Source organism: Strix uralensis, chromosome 11, assembly GCF_047716275.1.
Source record: "Strix uralensis isolate ZFMK-TIS-50842 chromosome 11, bStrUra1, whole genome shotgun sequence".
NCBI lineage: Eukaryota > Metazoa > Chordata > Aves > Strigiformes > Strigidae > Strix > Strix uralensis.
In genome coordinates, this window is record NC_133982.1 from 17,914,609 (window position 1) to 17,939,160 (window position 24,552).

The window sequence follows — 24,552 nt, forward strand, 5'->3', positions numbered from 1 at the left end:
ATAATTTTTTTTTTTTTTTGACCAAGACTATTAAGAAGAATGAGCAGGTATTAAAGTCTGAGTTTGAGCACTGAGTAGCCATGATGTTATCAAACAGCATGAGTAGTGGAAAGAGTTTAATTCAGCCTTTTCATTTTCAGAGTCTAACAGCCGACAGGCAGTGAACAGAGGCTACCTGGGTGGATTGCTGAGACTCTATCAAGACTGGCATCACAATGATGTCTCCAACAACTACATTTATATTCGTAGGGGTCTCCTTCTCTGCCTAAAGCACATCACCAACATCCAGCTGGGCAGAGAGACTTTCCTTGGTTCCCGGGGTATGGAGATTCTCTTCACAAGTGTACAGGTAAATGCTGCTTTTGTGCTTAAGTGAAATTAATTGGTAGTTAGTGGCGGGTTCTACTTCATAGTGCAGGAAATTCCATAGTCTTATCCTGGATTTATGTAACATCAATGAAAAAAATGATAATGTTAAAATAAAAAGCGTTGACTTTTTCACAGCTAGTACTTCAGAAAAGCTGAAATGTTTCAGTTTAAAATTAATTGTAATTCCTACTAAGCCTCGTGGGAATTGTAGTTCAGGCTTTTTGATACTTTTTTTTCTCCTTTCCCATGGATCCTGCTGTCTGCTTGGACTTCCTCTCCCAAAGAACAGTGCAGTGTCTCCACAGAAGAGTTACTGAGGTGTTTCATGAGATGTTTCTTTTCAGGTATCCAGATAGATAATTCCACCCAATCAGTCTTTTACACAAAAAAGGTGTTGATTTATCCAGGCTTTTGCTAATGAGAAATATCCATCAACTGTTTTTCAGGAGGCCTGGTTTTAATCTTGTGAATCATTAATGTGGGTTCATCAAGAAAGATAACATGGTCCTGAGGATGGGATCCCTCTAAAGTGTAGAAAGGACAGGTACAGAACAGTAACAGTTTCCTCTGAGTCTCTCAGCAACATGCTTCCTTAACCTTCTTTGGAGAAGTCACTTACGGAGAAACCTTCAGTTCTTGACCCATGTGATTCCACAAGGAGTGTTTCCATGGTCATTCTTACTGGCCAGAGCATATCTCATTCTACCACCATCACAGACAGAATGAGAAACCTGTCCCCTTCTCCAGAAAATCCATTTGTTTATGATTTGTTTATGTATTTGCTTCTTCACCTTTCCCACTGCTGTCATTAACAATTCTCCTGTGACTGAAAGATATTTCTTACTAGTAGTAGATGATAGATTGGTAGTTTTTTCACTTGATTTTCCTCATGAGTAATTGACCACTTTTTCATGTGGGATGAGGTGGCCAGGACCAGCAGATCTTTCAAGGGAGTATGGCCTCTGTTACTGAGAAAGTCCCTGGTCTGCAGAAACTTGAATAGGGTGGATGACAACAGCTGCTTGGGGGTAGATGTCAGCTTGTTCCCTCTCAACAGCCTTCTACAGCCCATGTAGCTTTCTGAGCTAACATCTCCTGATAGCTCAGCCTGGGAGCAACCCAGGGAACGTGCAAACAGGGGGTCACCTTGGGTGAACAAACAGGAATGACATACTAAGGCTCCAGTGAACATTGATAACGCTAATCCTTCCAAAGGTTAGAAATGGAGCGGAAATGACTTTGGGCTTCAGGAGCCTCTAGTGTGCTTTATTTCTACTGTGTAGTACTAGGGAGATCTTGAAAGGGAAATTACCAAGGTTAATAAATTCAAAGCTCAAAGTTCCCTCACTACTTCTTTGGGATGTTGTCAGTCTTACAGTGTCTCTCCAACACATGAAGTGTCAGGAGGAGTCTGGAAGCTCTAGAAGGTCTCATTCATGCTCTTCCTTATTTTGACCTGAGGTAGAGGCTGCTGCTGCTACTAAAATCTTCATAATCTTCATGGTAGACAGAAAATGGGAAATCTATTCTGAGAGGAACTGCAGGCTGTGGTAAGAGAGGAGGAGATAGGGCAAGACAGACAACTCCTACTTGGGAAAGCAATGGCTCTGTGTGTGTAGACAGTATTTCAGTGCCTTTAGGAATTTGCTGGCTGTGGTGATTAGCCTTGGCTGAGCTCTGAGCAGCTAATGAGATTTTAAAGATGTTAAGATCTGGCTAGAAAAGTTCTACTGAAACTTTTTAATGTATTGAAATTGAAACAGTTTTGCCAAGATGGGTTTGTTTTAACAACCCTATTTACAAGGCTGGTTTTCAATTGAAACCTCTCCAGTTGCTTATTGTATGGGCTGATGGACAGCTGAAATATCTGAGCTTTTAATAGCCCTTAAGCCTATGTCTTTACAGGAAGAGCCATAGTTCAAAGACTGTCTCCTTACATAGGAGAAAGGGCTGTTATTTTATTTGAGAAGAATTTAAAGACACTTTAGGAGAATTTAGAGATATTTTGAGTTCCGATCCTACCTGGAATGACAAATAATTTTAGATTACAAAATAATTTGTGAAAAGGAAGCACTTTCTGCTCCCATTTCTTTTTCCAAGTTCCACTTAGACTTTCATGGCAGTTAAATGGTATGTTCGCATTAGCAACTGGATGGCTTTGTCTGCAGACAGAGTGCTGCCTACTCTAAGACAAGAAAACAAGTTTGTATCTGCTTTAGGAGAGACTGGTGCATGGAATATTTTTTTCCTATTTATCGTTTATCCATCTGATTTCTTAAGCTTGTCTGGTTTCTCTTCAGCCTTCCTGTACTAGGGTCTACTCTAGGATAATATTATCCTATACTCCACTCTATATTTCCAAGTAGTAGCATCCATTAACATCATTACCTTTTGCCTTACTGTCACACTGAAACCTCCTTTTATGTATACATCACATGTATCATAATATCTGGTCTATTCCAGATTCAGTAGAGAAAAGATTGAGTGTGTAGGCTAAAAAGCAGATCCCTTGAATTCAGGTTAGTTTTACATGAGCTAAGGATTCACACTCTTCCCTCATTCACAATATTCTACCACAAAATAAATGAGATAGTTTGCACACATATAAAGCAGTCTTCTGTCTGTTTCTCAGGTGTCAGTAAAAAAGGCTTTTCCAATACAGTGATGCAACATTTTGCAGTTGTCTAAACTGTGTTATCTTGGGATCTGAGAGCACTTTATGAACAGTAATGAAAACAGTCCCACAAATTCACTGTAAGCTATCTGAAGGCTTGTTTGCACTTGTAAGCTAATTTGCTGTAAAGGGAAAAAAAATACTTTGAAACAGCATAATTGAATAACTCCATGTATGGAAGTTCACTGTCTAGATGAACATGCATTGTTCTTGACTATCTTAGCAGTGAATTAAGATGGCTGGCCCAAGGCAGGCATTTATACAGTCCTGTGTTCACTGTTCTAGTAAAAACAGAACGATTTTAGTAAACTATAGTAAGATTGTTATTCTGTACCCACATGTAGACAAACTTCCCTTAGCTTTCCTTTAATAACAAGCAAACAAAGGCAACCACACACCACGTGAAAAAGTGAATAAATTGAAACACTGGAAATAGAAATCAGTTCTCCTTGGTGTTTGCTCTAATCACAATAAAAATTTCCTTGGAGATGCTTTCAAAATTGTCTTTTCTCTCCCCCTTGTTCCTAACAGCTAGAGATCTAGAAATACATATTAAGATTGTTGTAGTGAGTCTTGTAAGCATGTCAGCTTTATATGATTTTTCTAGTCTCCCTACAGGAATTCTGGTTAATCCCACTGAATCTTATAATGCCCTTCAATCATACATGAAAAAACAGAATAAAATCCTGTGCAACCAAAAAAAACCCCAATATAGCCATTTTCCTGTTCCTAATTGTAATAAAGTACTTTGCTACATTCTTTGGCTATTTTCCTGGTTCTGCTGATTATTTCTTTTGTCCAGCCCAAATCCTAACTATGGGCTGTCAGACAATGGCAAAAAGTATCTATTCTGCCTTCCAGGCTGTTCCATTTTATCTGTGATGAAGGGATGCAAAACTATTAAATGGCATTAAAATGTATTGTAATATTCCTCTTTTGCCTTATAGCACATTCATGCTGCTTATTTGACTTGCATTCCTTTTCTGATGAGCTAAGTCTTAGGCCCAAGCAACTAAAGGTAACATGCTGGTAGGCACAGTACAACTTGTGAACTTTGGCAGGATACTACATTGATTGCTCAGTCTCTCCGATGGAGGCTGTGGTATAGATGCACTGTTCTTGGGGAAGCCTGAAGGCTTTGTTTCCTGAGCATTGCACCTATTGGTTTTATGCAAATTCACCTTTGTGCAGCAGCTGTAATTTACTTATCCAAACTCCCTGTCTCTGTTATACTGAAGACACAGAATAGAATCATAGAATGGTTTGGGTTGGGAGGGACCTTAATGATCATCTAGTTCCAACCCCCTGCCACTAGACACCTTCCACTAGACCAGGTTGCCCAAAGCCCCGTCCAACCTGGCCTTGAACACTGCCAGGGAGGGAGCAGCCACAACCTCTCTGGGAAACCTGTTCCAGTGCCTCACCACCCTCACAGTAAAGAATTTCTTCCTTATGCCTAATCTAAATCTACCCTCTTTCAGTTTAAAACCGTTACCCCTCATCCTATCCCTACACTCCCTGACAAAGAGTCCCTTCCCACCTTTCCTGTAGCCCCCTTTAAGTACTGGAAGGCCATTATAAGGTCTCCCCGGAGCCTTCTCTTCTCCAGGCTGAACAACCCCAACTCTCTCAGCCTGTACTCACAGGGGAGGTGTTCCAGTCCCTGATCATCTTTGTGGCCTCCTCTGGACCCACTTGAGCAGGTCCATGTCTTTCTGGGGGCCTTATTGCTGGACACAGTACTCCAGGTGAGGTCTCGTGAGCCAAGTAGAGGGGGAGAATCCCTTCCCTCAGCCTGCTGGCCATGCTTCGCTTGATGCAGCCCAGGATATGGTTGCTGGCTCATATTTAGTTTTCCATCCACTAATACCCCCAAGTCCTTCTCCACAGGGCTGCTGTCAATCCATTCTCTGCCCAGCCTGTATTTGTGCTTGGGATTACCCCAACCCAGGCACCAGGACCTTGCACTTGGCCGTGTTGAAATTCATGAGTTTTGCACAAGCCCACCTCTCCAGTCTGTACAGGTCCCTCTAGATGGCACATCCCTTCCCTCCACTACATCGACCGCACTACACAGCTTGGTGTCATTGGAAAACTTGCTGAGTGTGCGCTCAATCCCGCTGTCTGTGTTACCAGCAAAGATGTTAAACAGTGTCAGTTTCAACACTGACCCCCGAGGAACACCACCTATCACTGGTCTCCACTTGGACATCGAGCCATTGACCACAACTCTTTGAGTGCAATCATCCAGCCAATTCCTTATCCACTGAGTGGTCCACTCTGTCAAATCCAATTTAGAGACAAGGATATTGTGCAGGACAGTGTCAAATACTTTGCACGAGTCCAGATAGATAATGTCAGACGTACACCTCCTCCCAGGGGGTATTTGCTTTTAGTTCTCTCTGTGTGTGTGTTCTCTTTGCAATGAAAGACCAAGGAGTTCACTTGTATAGCACAGTAATAAAAATACAAAAATATTCTATGGCTTGAAAGTATATCTGGGCTCTCATAGCTCTTTACACTTCTATTTCCTACTCTAGATTATAAGAGTAGAAAATGTGGGATACTGCAGGAATTCAATATTTTACAACTAGGTAATATATAGCGATCTTTCAGACTAACTATTGGGCCTAATGCTTAACCTTATAGAGTACAGCGGGAATGTTCTCTTTGAGTATACATTGTGTACCCTGAGTACAGTGAAATGATGATGTTAACTCTGCTAGCTTACCTGTGTTAGTTTTGACATGATAGCTCTGGGTATAGTTGTGGTGAAGATGCAGAAGCACAGATTTTGGCATGTGTTGGCAGCTAAAACACATACATGGACTTCCTGCAGGATTTTTTTAACCCATATTGAAGAACACATCTCTTCAGTGCTACTGTTACCTGTGTTAGCAAGGATATTTTAGCTTATGCTACTATTATACCTTCCTTTAATATAGCCTGACTATATCTTAGAGCAGAGCTAGGGGATCTGTGTCTTCTAAATGACATGCATCAATGGAAGTCCCCTGAGGTCCACACTAGCCTGTATTTCTGTAGGAAATGGACTGCAAGAACTTGAGGCATATTTTCAGGCATATTTTTTTAATGGTAGAAGGGAGGAGGGGAAGAAAAAAAAAAAAAGGTGAGGAAAAAAGCCATAAATATAAAGCAGGACAACTGTAAGAGACAAATCTTAACATTGTTCTTTGGATCCTAGGACTGCTTATCTTGCAAAAATCTGGATCCTATCATAACCACTGTGACTCAGATTCTGAGAAAGTGCTACCCCAAGGAGCCTCTGCCTGTGGCATCAGTAAGAAGTTCCTATTCCTTCCCTCTTCCTGGGAATGCCAAGGCTGAACTTCCATGTGAGGGGTCTGAAGGTAAATGGCTGAAGGGCGAGTTCAGTAGGAGGACAAGGAGCATGATATGAGAATAAAATGTGGTATCTGGGGAAGGGAGTCTTGGCAGTCTAGTCCTGAGGTTTAGAGTAAAAATTAATCTGATGGCCTACAGTGTCACTCAGTAGAGATGAAACTACTCCCAGGTTTTCTCAAAGCTTGTTTGGAGAATAAATGGAGAAGATTAAAAGGAGCAAGGAAAAGGGGAAAAAATCCTTCTATTATCCAAAAAATAATGGAACAGAGTGGGCATGGCAGAGGGTGGGAAAGCCATTGCTCCACAACAACAGACGGAGAGACAGTTGTGCCTGTGCATGACTCTTTGTGGGGGGGAACACTGCCCTGCAGCTTTTTCAGTGAAGAATCGCAGGAAGTATTATTCTCTTTCCTTTCTAAAATAAAAGCATATAGCAGTCATGCTGCATGAGTAAATGATGTGAGCACTTGCTGAAAAGCAGCACTTAAGCACAGTCAGGACAGCTACTCCACAGAAAAGGAGAAATGGCAGACTCCATGATACACACAAACAATTTCTCTGTGTTTTCAGTTTCATATGGAAGATGCTCCAATACTATAATGATGATAGCAATAAAACACACTAATCTAGATAATATGGATTAAGAGCATCCTGTAATATCATTGCAGCCAAGCAGAAAATCTCTGTATTGCTTTGTAATATGAGTTGGACTCATATCATGGTGACATTTGTCATGGTTTTGAAAGGTGGTGCTTGAATCCAAGAGAACAAAGCTTTAAAAAGTGGGACACTTAGTCCCCAGTTCATTTATACTAGTTTAACAAATGGGATCTGCTTTCATCAGGGTTGTGTGGGTTGTAGTTTGAAGGGGTGTGGCACACATACAAGAGATTCCACATATTTCTGTGGAGGGACCAAGAGAGATATTGGATTGAACACCTTTGCCTCCACCTCTTTTCTACTTCTGCAGGTGACTATGAAAGTGATGGAGAGGAAGAGGATGAAAAAGACCTGGATAACGAAGATGTAGAGAATAAAGAGGAAGTAGGTACATGAGCCATAGTTTCCTTAATCATCCATATACTGGAAAGTAAAGCTTTTCATTGTCCATTTTGAAATTCTGATAAGCTAAGCAGAGAATGTAGATACGTATGTGGTCCCCCATAAATACACTACATGAATAATAGAAGGATACGTGAAAGAAAAAGAGAAAGCACTAACTTTTATTGAAGAGAGTCCCCTGCATTTATCTTATTAAATGCCATGCTTGTCACCCAGGATGGTGAGGGTTTGGTGGCTTCTTTGTTCCTGCAGAGAGACTGACCAGTAACTATTAGAATCACATGCACAGTCAGGGATAAATGATGGATCTTTGATTCTTCTAGGTGTAGACCAGAAATGGCACTTAGTAGGTGAAAAATAGTTATCACCTAAGAAAGACTAACCCTCTTTTTCTTCCCATATCAGCATATTTGGGCTGTGCACCTACCTTAAGAAAAAGGTTAGTTCTTCTAAGCCATAGCTGGGGCATTTGAACCTATATTTCTTCTTTATTTGCTGCTGCACACAGACAAATAATAAAATTAATTATTCAATACTTTTCTGACTTCTCCCTTTGTACTTTCCTTGTCATGACCTAATGCAAAAAAAACCCCTACCACCTGAGGATGAGAGTGCAAACATTTATTTGTAAAAATACAAACAAGCACATATGAAAATGTGAAGTAGAGAATGCTGCTAATAATTCTTATGCACGTAAAGCGGTTTAGGAAGGCAAATCAAAGAAATGAAGTTGCAAATACAGCCTAATTAGATACGATTGAGGCTTCTGTGGAAGGGCGTTTTCATTACTTGCCCTGTCTTTTTCTCCTCAAGTATTAAACTGATGTCACCCAACAAAAAAGGAAGTTAATAACCCCCCCCCCCCCCCATTAGCTCAGTGTCCTAACTTGCCCCTGTCTGTCTGGTTTTATCTGAATATAACAGCTCATCAAGATGGTCATTAGGAATAAGGTTCACAGTGAATTCATCTCCTCCTTTAATTAGTTATTCATTCAGAAACAGATTCTATATGCCTCTGAACTATTTAATTATTCATAAGGATTTACCAAGTAGATGTGAGCAGGTTGGTTGGGGGTTTTTTTTGCCTAAGAGCTTGCTCTAAATAGGAGTTTTAAGTACTGTTTGTTTGGTCTGCTGGTCATATATCTCCTGTGACAAATCTTTCTAAAGGGAAAGCAAGCAGGGAATCGATAATGAACTTTCAGTTTACCTTTTTTGTATGAGATATTTGCACAATGTTTCCTGGTATTGATGTGATTTAAAAACATTTTCACAGCTACATAACTCATATCTATGCATACTAGTAATACCAACCAAACAGAAGTTTGTGTCTACATTTTCATCAGTAGCTGTTTGGACAGTTTTATGAAAATCAAAATCATCCCATCAACCCTGTAACCTTCTCAACCCAAATCTTCAGCAAGTTTGAAGCTGCTTATGCATCGTTATGCTGTTAGTGGCAAATCCTTTTAAAGTGACCTTATACTCTGTGCAGCTCCTCATTGCCTTTTCAGCTAGGCCCAAATAGCAGTTGAAACTCTGCTTTGCAATACAGGTGTGGCTCAGGGTTTTAAATGCCATGGGCACCTTTATATTCTGGCAATTTTTTGTTTGTTTTGATAACAGCTTCAGAAATGAGTCTGTGTATCAGGAGCAAATCACTTCTTTACTGGCATTTGGTGGGGCATACTTACTAATGACATGTTGAATTTTTTGAATAATATTGTAGTGTAATGCCCAGTCACCAATGCCATGTCTTCATTCTACCCTCTTTCCCTATCTTTTCCTGGTTTCTTATGCAATGACTGAATGTTTGACACAGTTCTGGTTTGGTTCTCATATCTGATATGGAGGAGGCTGCACATCAATGCACAGTTGCTTTCGACTGTGAAAGTTTCAGATACGGTTCTTATCCCTGATTCGCTGATGGTTGAGATCTAAAAAGCTTTTTTCATATAAAAACAATAAGAAAATTGGAGAGTATAGAAGAGGGATTGGGCAAGAGTTTCACAGATTTTTATAAACAGTATTGAGAGATAAAAATAAAATATAAGTAATTGGTGCCTGCAAGTTCAATAATACAGACATGGGCCTTTCAGTTTGATTGGTAGGCACTCAGAGAAACTATGTGGTTGTCTAAATCAAAGGTAGAAGTGTCAAGCTTTCTAATTTTGCTGGTGACCTGTGAGGACAATTTTGACTTCGATATACTTTGAGAATTTTCTTGCTACCTATACATTTATTTGATGATTGTTTCTGATTCTGATTTGAATCAGAATATTACCAAATACATCTTGAGGACCTGTGCCTACTGGTTTATGCAACATAATTAAGAGAATGGATGATATGCTCAGAAATAACTAGTAGTTGCTGCTGTCTCTTTTTTTGAAACCACCCAAGCTGAGCTGCTTATAAAAAGGTTCAAGTTTCAGTCTTGATGTTTTTCTGAAACCATCTTTTCATCGTATCTCTACTTAGGTATTTAAATACCAAAATATCAAATTCCCCTTTTTCGTGATGTAGTTTTTTCTCTTGTGCATCTATTTTCCATTCCATAAAATGACTTTAACAGCCTTCATAAGTATGGGAAGAACAGTTATAGGATTTATTTAATGAGTATGATGTCATTAGAAATCAAGGATATTATGCAGAATATTACTTTAACAATCATCTTGTGAGGCATGTTTAATATACATGTTCTTCTTAATTCTGCTTTTGTAGGATTATGACTTGGAGACAGATGTGAAGAAATTGAGGTCAAGACCAGTGCTTGACCGACCAGAGGAAGAGCTTAGACAATATGAAACAATGTGTCCAGAACTTTCCCATAATTTTCAGGTACTATCACAGTGTGGCTTCCTTTATTTGTGAATATCCAAGAGTTTAAGAAATACTCAAAAGGGATTACTGATGAGATAACTGCAAAAGGAAATCTAGATGTCTTATAGGACTGGAAAAACAAAGATTAAGACTTTTTGCTATAGCTTATTGGTGTGAATCAAGAGTGATAGAAAAGGATTGATGTTTGGTGCACATTTGGCTGGGTGTGGATTACCTAAGCACTACTAAATCAATTGCCACATGAGAAATCTGTCAGATAATATTTTGTATCCTTGATAGCAATTTCAATGGCAAATATCAAGATCAGAATGAGATGTGGAAAATAAATATTGCCAACTAGTGTTTTGAAGGAAGTGATGGAGCAGATGGCCCTGCTCCTGAGTGAAATGCACAGTTCCAATCATTGTTCTACTGCAGTTTGGGACAAGAAATGGAGCATTGCACTCATTACAAGCCTTGGAATTTAGGAGAGCTGAAAACTGTGATTCAAATACAAATCTAGAAAGGACCACTGGCTTAATATATCCCCTGTACACACAATGCTGCCAAATGGGATTAAGTTATACTCTTGCATGAAGGCAGAAGTGGAGTTTTGCATGACAGATTGGCCTCCTTTAACCTGCTGTAACATTTATATTTTTAAAAAAAGCCTTGCAAATTATCTTCCCTAGTTTGTTAGAACAATCAGTTTTGGTTGGAGATGACTCACCCAGATGACTCAATTTGATCCTTTTAGTTTCTGAGGACAACTGTTGAAACAGCTTTGTGGATAGAGAAATTCTGGCAGGTGGTCCATGGGCTGACTTTACTCTAGCTGTCTTATTGGATGAGTAGTTTGGGGAGATTTGTAAATATTTTCTCTTTCTTCCTTGAAAGGTTTCCTCTGGAAGGAGGCACAATCTGTCTTTGGTCTCTTTTAACTTCTTCTGCTTTTTAAATTTAAAGGAGCTTGAATCAGAGTCTGAGGAAGAGAAGACCTTGGAGGACAGGGCTGAGAGTCTTCCCTCTACTCCCTCTCATTTCATTCCAAGTGCTACTTTTGTGAAGCATCCGAACTACAGATGGAGAAACCAAAGTGTCACAGAGATGGGACCAGATCCAGGGGAAAAGGATTTCAAAATCCCACTGCAGAGCTGGACAAAGAAGGAGAAGTGCAGATGGGATCAGACTGATGAAAAGAGAGACATTGCAGAAGCAGTCCAAGATGCAGACTCCTGTGAAGAGGAAGATCCAACCAGCAGTCATGGGCTTGCTTTGCGTCCTCTCCCAAAAGATGCTGCTTGTTACAAAAAAATGTTTTACTCTGAATGTGAGGGCTCAATCAATCCTAATCCTGGAGGGAGGCTGGAGAGCTCATACACACTGACAAATCTTCTGGAGAAACACCAAGGGGATATCCCTTTCCACAGCCCTCACTTCTACATAGCCAGGGCCAAATGTGTTAAGTCCATACCAGACTACAAAGACTTGGCATTCCCTGATTTCTGGGGTCACCAGCCACCTCCTTACAGCAAGCCCATGTTGGAACGCAAGTATGGGGTTCAAAGGTGATTGTGCTTTATAATATAATTACCACACGGAGAGCTCTCAGGCTCAAAACTGGTTTATGTAGGTTCTGACTATAACATCTCTGAATGTCTTAGGAAGTTACAGAATAAACTGTGGGCTATCTGATGATTTACCACAAAGCCAAACAGCAGGATGATCTTATTTGTGTTTTCCTCCTGAGGAAAGGAAAATGGTATCTAGCCGGATTACGAACAGGATTAGGAATCAGCAAGCCTATTTCCTGTCTCTGACATGGACTTTCTCTGTGTCAGTGGATGAGTTGTGAACTGTCTGTGTGTTGCTTTCTTTGTCTTGTAGATCAAGGTGGTAGTGGCAGCCCTGGAGTGAGATGAGATTTTTATGCTTCTGTGAATCCATAAAGACTCCCCTATCTCATATTCAAAATTGTTATTGATTAATTATTGATAAATGTGTTGATATACCTATGTATGTGATGGGTCTCTAAGCTGGTCAAAGCTCTGACATAGATTTTCTAGTGGCTTTTCCTTAAAGTAAGCAGACCAAGACCCAGCATGAGCTGTGAATCTGTGACCTTATTAGAACACAAATGAGAACAAGTTCATTTTAGAGATGGAGAAGACTCTGTGCCCTTTCAGGATACATTTTTGCCTTCAGTCTTGCTCTTCATCCACCACCTTTAGTGATTGCAACATTGAGTCCCATCTAGCTCTCTGAGGAAAAATCCTTTCTGTCCTCTCAGAGCTGTGTGTCTGTGTCAGGTTGTTCTTGGGAATCTCCCTGTCTATCCTTCTGCTGCTGTGTCCCTTCTCACTGTGCTTCTCACTCTCTGCCTGCTCCATGGGGTCCTCCAGAATCTTCTCCTCCTTCCCTAGCATGTGCATCTGCTTCTGGGAAGTCTGTCATGAGCCAGAGAGCAGCAGTGGGCACAGGGTAAGTAAGCTGATTTCCCTCCCTGCTGCCCAGCCTGCTAGAAGAAGGCAGCATGTATGGCATGCAACACACAGAAGAAATAAAACCAGATCTCTCTGGCACACAGCTAGAAGCTGCTGTTTTTCTCATGTTATTTCAGGTGTTCAGATGAGGGGAAAGCTGTATTTTGAGGCTGTGCTGGGAGAGGAAGCTTTTCTTATAACTACCATTTTGTCTGTTCCATGTGTGGCTGTGTGCAATGACTTTATATTTCTTTTTAGTGGTAAAGGAAATTATCAGCCAATACCAAAGAGGCTGGATTCTATGCTAAATTTTAAAGCTGATCAACGCTAATCAAATGGCATTTGTGAAGACCACTAATTGCTGATCTCAAGAGAGATAATGATTCTTTCTGCAGCAAATATAAAAGCTAAAAATCTTATTTAGAAGCAAAATCACTCTACTGTCTTCTCCTTGCACTGTTGCTCTAAAAACTTTGCTTTTATGACTATCACAACATGTGTAACCATACAGCTAAAATGGGAATAATCATATCATGCTTCAGGGCATAACATGATTGCTGCAAAGGTCAGGAATAAAATCTGGTATTCCACATTCGGTCATCTTTAGGGATCAGAGAAATTCTGTTTAATAATGAGTAGAAATTAGCTTGATTTAGAGTGAAGATTCACTATGAGACAGACTAGTAGGCTTATAAGTTATGGCAGATATTTCCTCACAGGGCAAGGCTGGCAGTTTGGGATACTGACATGGACTGGGAAGAACTGGGGATAAATCAAACTTGACGAAATACTGTAGAGAATAAAAATTTTACTGAATCAGTCATTTAACCCAAAAAGCAACTTGTAACAGCAATGGAGTGGGAGTTTCTCATGGTAAAAAAAACCAACCAACCAACCAACCAAAAACATATACAAATGAAATTTACCTGGAATTAGCACATAGAAGTCTTATTTCTTACCAGTTCTTCAAAAGAATTTCCTAAGCCTCTTCATAATTTTTCTACAAGATTACCCTATGCCGAGATTTCTTTCAGTGTCATTACAATTTGCTTGTTTTTTTGTTTGTTTGTTTTTTTTTTTTCCTAGGGACAAAGTACTAGATGATGTTCGCCGCTTAATCCAGCCGGGTGATGTGATAGGCAGAACTGTTTTTGATTTAGATGAGCCCAGGTGGGTAACTTATATTGAGTACTGTAACCAGGGGCTCTGTCAGTCCTGGGTTAGGTAGCAAGCTCAGTTTACTTGTTCAGCACTGATAAAAGTATAGAAAAAATCACCTAGGAGGTAAAGGCCCAACAGGAAAAATATGCAGGAGGAGTAGATTCCTTGTACATGGCTCTGGGGAAAGGATTTATTGTGGAAGTCACTGGAGCAAGAGAGTCTCAAAACCTTTTAGACAGAACAAGAAAATCTGTACATCAAAGAGACTGTATGGTGTCCCTGGATACGTCTGCGTTGCATGTAGTGATTTGGAAGAGCAGCATGCAGGCTGACGCTGGGAATTGTACCTATGAATCCAGATGCAGTCTCTCCACACCCTGAAGCAGTATTTCCCATTGGGAGTGCACTTCAGTGTCTGCACAGCTGGTGTCACAGGCTATAGATGTACCCTGAAAGGTGTGGCACTTATAAAAGTCTTCTGAAAACCATACATCCAGCCTTGTGAACTGTTTTAAGCACTCAGCTATGGCCAGCAATTGTGATCTTTGAGAAGATGTAGCACAAGGCAGTTAAGAGGGTCCCAAATATGAAGAAATTGCATTCAGAGAAAGGATGAGTCTCTCAGAGAACATTCTTTAGAGGATAAAAAAGGTAAAGGACAGTTTGAGGTAGGAGAAAGTTGTGAAGTTGTTCAAGATGAATTAAAGGGTTTCTAAGCTTTAGGAGAAGGAAACTATATAGATGAGGTAAGAGTAAAGGTATAGTAATTGTATAAAGCTGTCTTGTACAAATAATAAACTAATGGCAATAATTCAGTGGGGAAAGTAACTGGAAGAAAGGAAGTAAATATCAACTGGGGCAAAAAGGGGTATTGAGAAAGGAAAAGAAGATGCGATTTAGAATCACTAAGCAAGAGTAGAGAATAATGCTGCATTGGATAGGAAGATTACAGATTTGCTCACCTCTTGCTACTTCTCAGGGTCTTGCTTATAAAAAAACCCTATAAAAACCTATTTTAGCATACAAAAAGTGCTGAGGAAACCTCATCTTTGAAGCAACCTGCTATAGGTATTCTTGCTTTGATTTACTGCAGTTGCTCAAGCCCAGGTGCTCCAGGCTGTCTGACATTCTTCTCCAAGTTTGAATCGGGAAACCTTCGCAAAGCCATCCAAGTGCGTGAGTAAGTACATCTGCAGTGGTTCTGTCCCAGCCTGCCTTTCTGCTGTCACCACAGTGTGAAATGGTGGGGATCTCCTGGGTTTAGAAAGGGTCGGCCAGGGAAGCAGGTTATATAACTCAGACCTTATCATGCCTTCCAATACCTAGATGTCATGTAACAGGAGTGAGAAAACAGAGCTCAATACATTTTGACATGACTCACATAGTATGAGTATTTAATGGTGTGTTTGGGCACCACTAGTTTGATGGTGTTCTTTGACTCTCACAGGATATTAATGAATTTGATTGTATATTCTGCGGTCCTCACTCAGCAGGTTCAGTGGCAGACTGGTGGGGTGTTCATCGCCACCATTTCTTCTGATCTTCCTTTACAGGTTTGAATATGACTTAATTATGAATGCAGATGTGAACAGCAACCAGCATCACCAGTGGTTCTACTTTGAAGTCCGTGACATGAAATTAGCAGTTCCCTATCGCTTCAACATTATCAACTGTGAGAAGTTCAATAGCCAATTTAATTATGGTATGAGTCTTTGGGGAATTGGGGTAGTCTTCTGTTAACAAGAAAATTTTTTTTTTATATGCCATAAAGGTTTTGAACTTTCCATGTCTATAGGGGAGACTCTAAGTTTAATGTTATCTGCCCTGAAATCCACTGAAAGAGTTACTTCAGACTTGTCAAAGGACCTTTCTCTGTCCTCAGGAGGACTGAGGAGTAAGCTGAATATTGAGACCTGGGAGAGGATTTGTGGGGAAAAAAATGTCATTGTTCTGTGTTTAGAGACCAGAACTGGGGAAGAATGGGACTAGGGTTGGGAGAAGGGAAAAAAGACAATCTGCTGGAATTGAATGAGCAGAATAGGATTGGAAAGTGCTTCCAAGATTTAAATAAATGTAGATAATCCTCAGACAAATATTCATGATTCTTTGGGCTTATCCAGAAAGACATCTCTGCCTTCAGATCTGCTGAGACTTCTGCTGATATTAATGATTAAAAAAATTGCTGTTCCTTGCTGTCTTTGAGCTCTTGTCATAGTCTGTGGTTCAGGAGGAAGGCGGTATTGCTCAGAAATAGGCAGGGCAAATCCCAGCTTTCATTGCCCTTTTTAGAAGAGAAATTATTCTTCTGCATGGAGACTGTGGTTGAATTCTTAGCTGGCATAGGCTGTTTTTTTTATTTGTTTCCATGGAGCTGTGTTAATTTACACCAGCTCAAGACCTGACTCAGAATGTTTAATAAGCCCCTAATATCAGACTTTGCATTCCTCTGAAGCCCTGTGGATACAGCCTTCGACATCACCAGGAGAACTCTCTCAGGATCAATGTACCTAAAACAAATAGCTCTAGGATCTGGAATAACTTGTCACTTGTATTTGTGAAACTGGCTGGATGAGTGGCATAATGAATTATAAGGCATTTGCTCTTTAACCCTGAGGGCTGGAGTTCAAGTATTCATATAGATCCCAAATTAAAATGAATTCTTTTTTGTCATCTTATTCTGCTTCCCTGAATTATCAAACAATTCAGTGTGGTGTGTCTGGTAGCAGCTTAAAATTGAAGTATGTTGAGGTCTAACTGTAAACCCCAATACAACCTCTGATACAGCCACCAGCAGCTTCACAGCTAGAGAATTGGTGGAACTGGCTATTATAATAATTATAATAATTGACTATTATAATTGGCTATTATTGGTGGAAGGTTGCTTGTTATCTGCTAGTTTGGCCATTGTCAGCATTTATAATTTCATTTTGTGCACCTGAAATTGTACATGACTCACATGTTCAAGTGTGCAATGAAAAATACATTTGGAAGAAAAATGTGAAAATACCATCCTGTGTAAGGAGTGGGGCTAAGCCATGGCTTGTTTTTGTATGGCTTGTATGTGGGATTGGCTGTTAAAGCAATTCTTCTGTGGGTTACTTCTGCTGCTCTGAGAGGGCAGTGAAGCTCTAGCTTATCTGGCTTGGCTGAACGGGGCTCACTACCCCTTCCAGCACATGCATAATATTTACACAGACTGTTGGTAAGAGATGCTGTTTATTCATTACATTCTCTCTGCACTGTCCTGGGCTAATGCCCATGATATAATGCTAAAAGCTTCCATTTGTGATGTAGTGCCAAAGTGCCATGGGTGGCAATACTTTACAGCTCCTGGTTGCTGATCTGTTTTGATTTTTCCCTTCCCTCCCTTTTGATCTTGGTAAGATGGCACTGTGTAACTTTCAAATCAGCAAAAAGGATATTTAATGAAGTAGCTGTGACTAGCAGCAGAGCAAGTCAGGAGGTGCAGCCTCCACCTCTCTCCTTCCCCCTTTTCCACTAACTTACTGTACTGTGGGGAATAATGGGATTTTGTCAGAACCCTGAGTTGTGTTTGTTTTCTAAAACTGAATGTTTCCATAGGGAAAGTGGAGAGGAAAAACTGAAATTTTAGTTTTGTTTTTTGTTTTTTAATTAAAATGAGATGGCAGAGCAGTATCAACCATCACTCTGAGGCAGTTTGGTGGGTGTGTCCCTTGGACTCACAGAGAAGAGCCAGAGCTGGCGTCTGGGATGTGAAAGCATTGTAGATGCTGAGCCTCATGTCCCTTGTCTGATGAACTGGGCTTCTGGGCAGGCCTGTGTCTGTTGACACTCACTGTGGCCCATGTCCTGGAACCAAACACAGAATTCCTTCTTGTACGTGGCTTACGGTGCTGGTTCAGGAAGCAGCAATATAGAGGTTACTCCTAGCTGTAGGCTAGTTAGTGCTACGCCACACCCCAGCCAAAGGTGAGCTGGACAGGCATTTCTGCTGGTACACTTGTCAGCTCTTAAAGCACTGAAGGGTTTAACAGAGAAACCCAAAGGAAGAAGGGAAACTGAATAGCTCCTTATTGAAATATGTCATCAGTATTAATGACTTTCAAGCATCACCTCCTCCCAGCACAAGAACAGCCAAGAGAAGGCTCAGGGGACAACTTATCAACATGCATATATACTTGATAGTGTGTTTTTCCCCTTCTTAAATACACTTTCACAGAAGTGCCACCAGCATTGTTGCTGGGCTCAGCTGTGGCTGCACTGGTTCCACTGGAGCTGGCTGGCACCACCCCAGGGCAGAGGCCACCCCTGCAGCCCCCAGCCACCAGCACCTTGGCAGAGACACCCTGTGCAGAGAGTTTTGCTGGTGAGGGCAGGATCCTTGCAGTACCTGTAAAAGAGCACGCAGGTGTGTAGAGCAAAGGAATTTGATGCAAAAACTGCCTCAGATGGGCTGGCTTCATGAAGCTGTGAGTAATGTATATGCAGCTCAGATCAGGGAAAGCCTCATACCTCAGGGCGTCAAATGGTAATATTCTGGAGGTCAGGAAGAAGTCATCTTCTGGTACAATATGCTACAAAGATGGACGCTATCATTATCAGCATTTATGACACAGGTATTATTTAGGTCTAATGGCAAGTTTAAAACCTTCTAGTTTTGCTTGTTACTTTCTGAAAGTATGGTGCTGGATGCTCCGCAGATCTCTAATGCTGTGGTAGGATTAAGGTTTCAATAACAGTGCAGCCAAGCATAAAATATTAGACTAACCAAATTACTGATCTTATTGATACCTTGATTCCTATTCTTTTCTTTCCCTTCCTCTGTTTGTAAACAGCAGCTTGAAGACCTTCTTTGCAAAGGCCAGTAGGATAATCTGTTTTTTTAATGAAGTCCATTCAGCTCATTTCTTCTGAAGGTGCTTTTTGTACAGACACAGCTATATCAGAACAAAGCATGGGGCTTTGGGAAATGTATTTACTTTGCATAAACTATCTGCAGAGATAGCATAGAGAAAATAATGATGTTTCTTGTTTAGCGTTTCCCTCCCCATCCCTGTCTTTTCCAGCCAGGGAAGTCATGTCACTTGAAACTGTTTTGTTTTATATAGGCATGCAGCTGGTCATGTATTCAGTGAAGGAAGCTCTCCAAGGCAGGCCTCGCTGGCTTCGGGCAGGCCATGATATCTGCTACTACAAGTAAGTGCATTTTTTGTGAATAATTTGCGGCTTCCTTTCCCCTGTGTTCCCCTCCTGTTATAACTGCATTGATGTTGTTAACCTTTGACCACCAGTGGCACCTGTTTCAAATGTCTCTAAATTGGTGCTAGCTCAATGTGTTACACGCTTCCACCTTCAGAAAACAGCTACAAGTGAGATCTCTGTATTAGATGCCTGGGGAGAAACAGGGCACGTGCAGAATTCACATCCCCAGGAGGAAGGAGGAGGAAAGGGAATGGGGAGTGCTCAAACCTTGCTGATGCAGCCAGGAATACAAGGAAGCTAAACCCACAAAGGTAGCGTAATTGGCTTTTTCCCAGGAATTGGCTTTTTGTCCAGGAAGAAACAAGCTGGATGGGATCATTGTTTTTATTTTGCATACACTGACTTTCGTAAGAGATGTAGGAGCTGAGAAGATAAAGAAAGGGTTAGCATATACATAGGAGTGTTTGGGGGGTGGGGATGGTGTATATGTATACACACCTGTATAAATATAAATGTAAAAATAGACATATACATATACACATTTATTTATTTATTTGTGAATCTATCTCTATACGTTAGAATCTTCACAAGCTTCCCTTATCTGCAGAGCTGGAACTCAAATCCTAGAAGGCAAACTGCTCTGTGGACTGCGCTTACTGGCACTGTCTAAACCTTGTCCTGATAGTAGACACGGTAGGGATGAGCGTTACTTGCTGTCCTATGGGAACTTTTGTCTTTCTACTGAGGCCAGGCAGCAGTGGTGTAAAGGAGTTTGGACAAGCTCAGTGCTGATACTTATGCAAGTTTCCTGTTTCAGGCTGTTTCTGAAGTGTGTCAGAGCCTCAGAAGAGATATGCTAGATCAGTCTCATCTTTAACATGTATCTGAGCTGGAGTTTGACTCATATGAGAAACATTTTCACTCGGGTATCTCATTTCCATGCAGAAAATTGATCCTTGATTCATTCTGGTTATTACAGTCAAAGGAGACGAGTGCAGTTTGGGCTTTCAGTAGGTTGAATGAACCCTGTTTTATTTTCTCAAGGCTTCCAAAATGTTCTCCACAACATTTATTATTTTTTTAAAGATGACAGTTGAAAGGGTTTTCAGGACTAAGATAGCTGGTATGTTTTGGATTAGAGAATCTGTGCCGAGTTGAAGGCTGTGGGAGACAGAATAGAACAAGTGGGAAAATTACAGGTGTGAGTAAATGTATTCGGTTGAGCGCCTGTGAGCAGGATGTCTGGGAATGATGTAGCCTGGGGTGATGCAAGCAAGAAGAGGAGCCCTGCACTGGAAAAAAGAGGTTGTGTGTTGAGGATGAACTGGTAGAGCATTATGGGTGAAGTTCACATACTTTTAATCAAATAGTGCAGCATTTGGTGTTAATTAATTATTTCATCCTAGACTTACCTGTCATGACCTGAAAGCTGGGACTGAGAATGCCTGAGTGACAATTTTTCCTTCTTTTTTTTTTTTTTATTCTAATTATTTTTTCTATCATGATTCCTAGTCACAAATGTGCATCACCAAAATGCCTCAGTGTCCCGAGACTTAATGGGTGCTGCATTAGGCACTGTATAACCAAACCAAAAGTCTGGTCATTGCCCCTAATACTTTCCATTTGAAGCACAGGGCATGGGCTACCCAGTGACTGCAGGTAGTTGGGGAAATACAAGAAAACAGAAAGGTGTTAACACAATTAACAATAATGATAATTGTCTGGCATGGTAAGTAGCCCTCTCAGGACAGAGCTGAACTTTTCCGATGTTCTAAACGATACTTCTACCTTCAGGAACTGATGAGCCTGATTTTAGAAACTGCTGTGAAATAATGGGCTTTCTCTTTGTAAGAAATTTGTATTTGTGTTGCAGTTCACAATTTTGCTGTTAGGTTCAGAGGTGGTTATGTTCACAAGTAGATTTGATGAGACAATAAACCCAAACAATGACAGTGGGCTGCCTTCCAGAAGTAGCAGAGCCTCAGACTTGTGTTGACACAAAAAAATTCCAAGTCATCCGAAATCTCTGTTGTAATCTTTTTCCTTTCTTTTATTTGGGAGCAGGGTGTGGGGCAGGGAGACGGTGTGTGCTGAAGGCTCAGATTATCCTCTCTCAGCCTGGCACCCTGTCTGTGGCATTTTGAGTAGCTATTTTATTTTGTTCCAAGTACTCTTCACTAACCTTTATTCACCTAACCTTTTCTACCTCAAGAGCTAATGCACTGTGGTGCAGTGGCTTCCCTTTGCACGCCCGTAACCTCTGGCTTCTGTGAGTACGGACTTCTGGTTGGGCAGACTTTACGTGCTGATTACCATAGCAGTGGCTTCTCATGTCATTAACAAGGCAGTTATTGTGAATAACGAAACATCAGCTGTCTTCTGAGATTAAGCTATGATTGTACAATTAAGCTTGTAATCAGATTCCTGTTCAGAATATGTGAGAGAATTGAGTTTTATTGATTTGGAATATTCTGTGTTTTCTAACTACATTGCATTATATGTCAACATATTCATCTAGGATAATGACTTGTTGTCTGTCTCATTTACTGTTTATTCTAGGTTTCCATGTTTTTGTATGCATAAGAATGTGCATACACACACATATGCGCACTTTCACCTCTACTGAAACTCTAATCTTTTTATTTCAGTGATTATAAAAGAGATTCCCAGTCATGAGAAGTTGTAGTTGTGAAGGAATGTGAAGAAAGTATGTTTGGGGTTGCTCAGACTTTGGCTCAGAATAGGAGGAGATGGGATTGCTATAGTGATATCATGCTTCCTGTGTTTTGGGGAAAGAGCTCACTTCACTTCCATTCACCCTGGTCACAGGTATCCTGGGGTGGCACATTTTGAAGGGAACCTCATCTAATTACTTTTACCAGGAGTTATTCATAAATGTGGGAAAAAGGTGATATACTTACAAAAATAAGGAGGAACTCAAAGATGCCTTTAATTGCTTTTACAGCAGGGCTTTTATTGAGAGCAACCTCTGAGCTGAAGGACAGTGGGAGGAAAGGCACATTCACAAGATGTCCAGGTGATGCACGTTGGCTGAGCTTTGCTGACATTCATCTTCACTGAAGTTGGGATCGTTCAGTCATAAAGATGAATATTGTGGCACAGCTCTGTCATCATGTACCTTTCCCATATGTCTCATGAGAATTTTTATGTTACGGAGAATATTAGTGGTGCTCTTGTCAAAAGGAAGCTGAGTGACACTTCTGCTCTATTTTATTGCCTCTCCATGAAGTGACAGGATACACCCATGATAAACAGAGTTGCAGTTACTATAAGATCATCTAATTCACTTGCTGTCTTGGCAGCTTTTATGCACTGAATAATATTCCTTTCTGGCAAATTATTTAAGGAACAATGGCAGCATGCTGAATTGGTGACAATGTGCTTGTGCCTTTAGTTTCATGGCTCATTCTAAGCATATTATCTAACCTCTAGCTTTTGCAGACAATAGTCCTTTCACAGACAGTAATGAGGTACATGGAATGTTTTGTTCTCAGATCACCACTAAAGACTTGACTGCTTGGTGATCATAGCGGTGTCAGAACTAGGTCTTCTCTTTTTCTCTTCAGTGTCTTTATAATCACATTAGATGAAATCATCATCATAGCATTAGCAGGCCACCTCTCAGTTCTAATGATATCTACAAGAGAGGGCTGAGACATCAGTCTCAGTCTGAGAGCACCTGACCTTTACAATATGACTGAATGCCTTAATAGCAAGATGGCTGTGGGATATTCTGCTTCGACTGGGATTCTGCCTGATATCTTGACAATAAAGATGCTTTAACGTGGATTTTGCCCTTGAAAAGGAAGTTGTGTCGTACATTTTCCAGTTTCCAACATGGCTGACTGAAAAGGAAGTTTCATTGTACATTTTCCAGTTTCCAACTTGGCAGACCCCAAAATAACAGCCATGCTCCGTAAATTGTTAAATACTGTTTTTTAATGGCATGAACCAAGGTGTTACTAAAGCATATTGCACTTAGCAGCCACACTTGGAGATGTAAGAAGGTCAGGGCATGTAAAACAAGGACACCAGACACCAGGTGGTAGAAGGATTTTGGACAAAGGGAATGCATCAGCAGATTAGATGTGATAAATAGTTTACTTTCCGTTTGGACTCTGTTTTGAAATGGCCTAGAAATCTAGGGTACTGATATTTTCTTTGGCCATTTTAGTCTAAGCTGATACAATGCCACATTCCATCACGTACCAGTGCTTTTTACTATACTAAATGCTGCAGACAGGAAGTTTAAAGATGAGATGACCAAGAGAGGTTGTTCTTGTATTGATTGGTGCTTTTGAGTTTCTGAGTTGCAATCCATCTCCTTTACCAACCTGCCTGTATCTTTGGTCAAGTGGCTTCACCTGTCTGTGTCTCAGTTTCTCCATCTATAAAGGATGGAAAATTAGAGTCACTTATCTGCCACCCAAAGAATGGGAATAGATAAATGGGAAGCAAGTTTTAATTAGATAATGCTTGCAAAGGTCTTTTAAGCTTAAAAAAATTATTATGCAGACTAAGTGATAAGTAGTATTATAATTATTATTAATTAACTTTCCATCACAGGTATGCTAGAAATACACTACCTATACATTATTTCTGAAGGAGAACAGCAAGCAAAATGATTTCACTATTACAAAGTGACTGAAAGGCACGGTAGATACAGCTTGTATGCTGATTAAAAACCCCACATTTTGGTCTCTTATTTTCTTTCCAATAATGAGCGTATTAGTTTCTAGAGAGCGTGTGAGACTTTGAACATTTTTTGAAAGAGAACACAAATAAGGTAGTGAGGACAAGATGTTGCTAGGTTCTCTTTTTTCCTTCCTTCTTCCTTGCTTATTAATTTGGGCTTCATGCTGGTATGGTCGAGTGTTGTGATGAAAAAGAGGTGAGGAAGAAAAATGATCAGCCTGATGGAGGAACAAGGAGGCAATAGAGCCATCTTGGGGTGACAACAGTAGGAGAGGGAGGCAAAGAGGAAAAATGCTACTTTTTATGTTTCTTTTAAAAAGATTCAGAGCCACTGAATGATATGATGGATTGTGAGGAGACCAGATTACACACAGTAAGAATACGTGATCATTTACACTGCTTACACACAGGTGGTTTTGCTTTTTAATGCATGAGTGAAGAACATTGAAGCCTCAAAAAGCTACCTCTAAACTTCCTCTTACTACCAGATAGTTTGCTATAGACTGAAACAGGTGTCAAGAAGTGATTCAAAAGTCTGGAAATAGCTGTTCTGGGCAGGTAGTTTGCTGGAGCAGTAGAGGTGCTCAGAACAAGAATGAAATGTGCTAAGCAGTGCAGTGAGAGTGCTGTGCATTGATACCCTCAAGATCATGCGATCTAAGCACTGTCAGGAGTAAGGACCATTGACAACCAGTGTAGCATCAAGGCCAGAGGTGT

At 40.6% G+C, this 24,552-nt stretch overlaps 1 protein-coding gene across 1 annotated transcript in view; it reads left to right on the top strand.

Moving 5' to 3' along the window:
• The window catches only part of AGBL1 (AGBL carboxypeptidase 1), a 271,692-nt gene that overhangs the window by 40,574 nt on the left and 206,566 nt on the right, over positions 1 to 24,552 (top strand). The window contains exons 7-15 of the mRNA XM_074880012.1: positions 141 to 349; positions 6,249 to 6,414; positions 7,380 to 7,453; positions 10,193 to 10,309; positions 11,258 to 11,859; positions 13,861 to 13,944; positions 15,029 to 15,115; positions 15,489 to 15,637; positions 19,026 to 19,113. Coding sequence (XP_074736113.1) covers positions 141 to 349; positions 6,249 to 6,414; positions 7,380 to 7,453; positions 10,193 to 10,309; positions 11,258 to 11,859; positions 13,861 to 13,944; positions 15,029 to 15,115; positions 15,489 to 15,637; positions 19,026 to 19,113 — 1,576 coding nt within the window. The remainder of the gene's footprint in view (positions 1 to 140; positions 350 to 6,248; positions 6,415 to 7,379; positions 7,454 to 10,192; positions 10,310 to 11,257; positions 11,860 to 13,860; positions 13,945 to 15,028; positions 15,116 to 15,488; positions 15,638 to 19,025; positions 19,114 to 24,552) is intronic.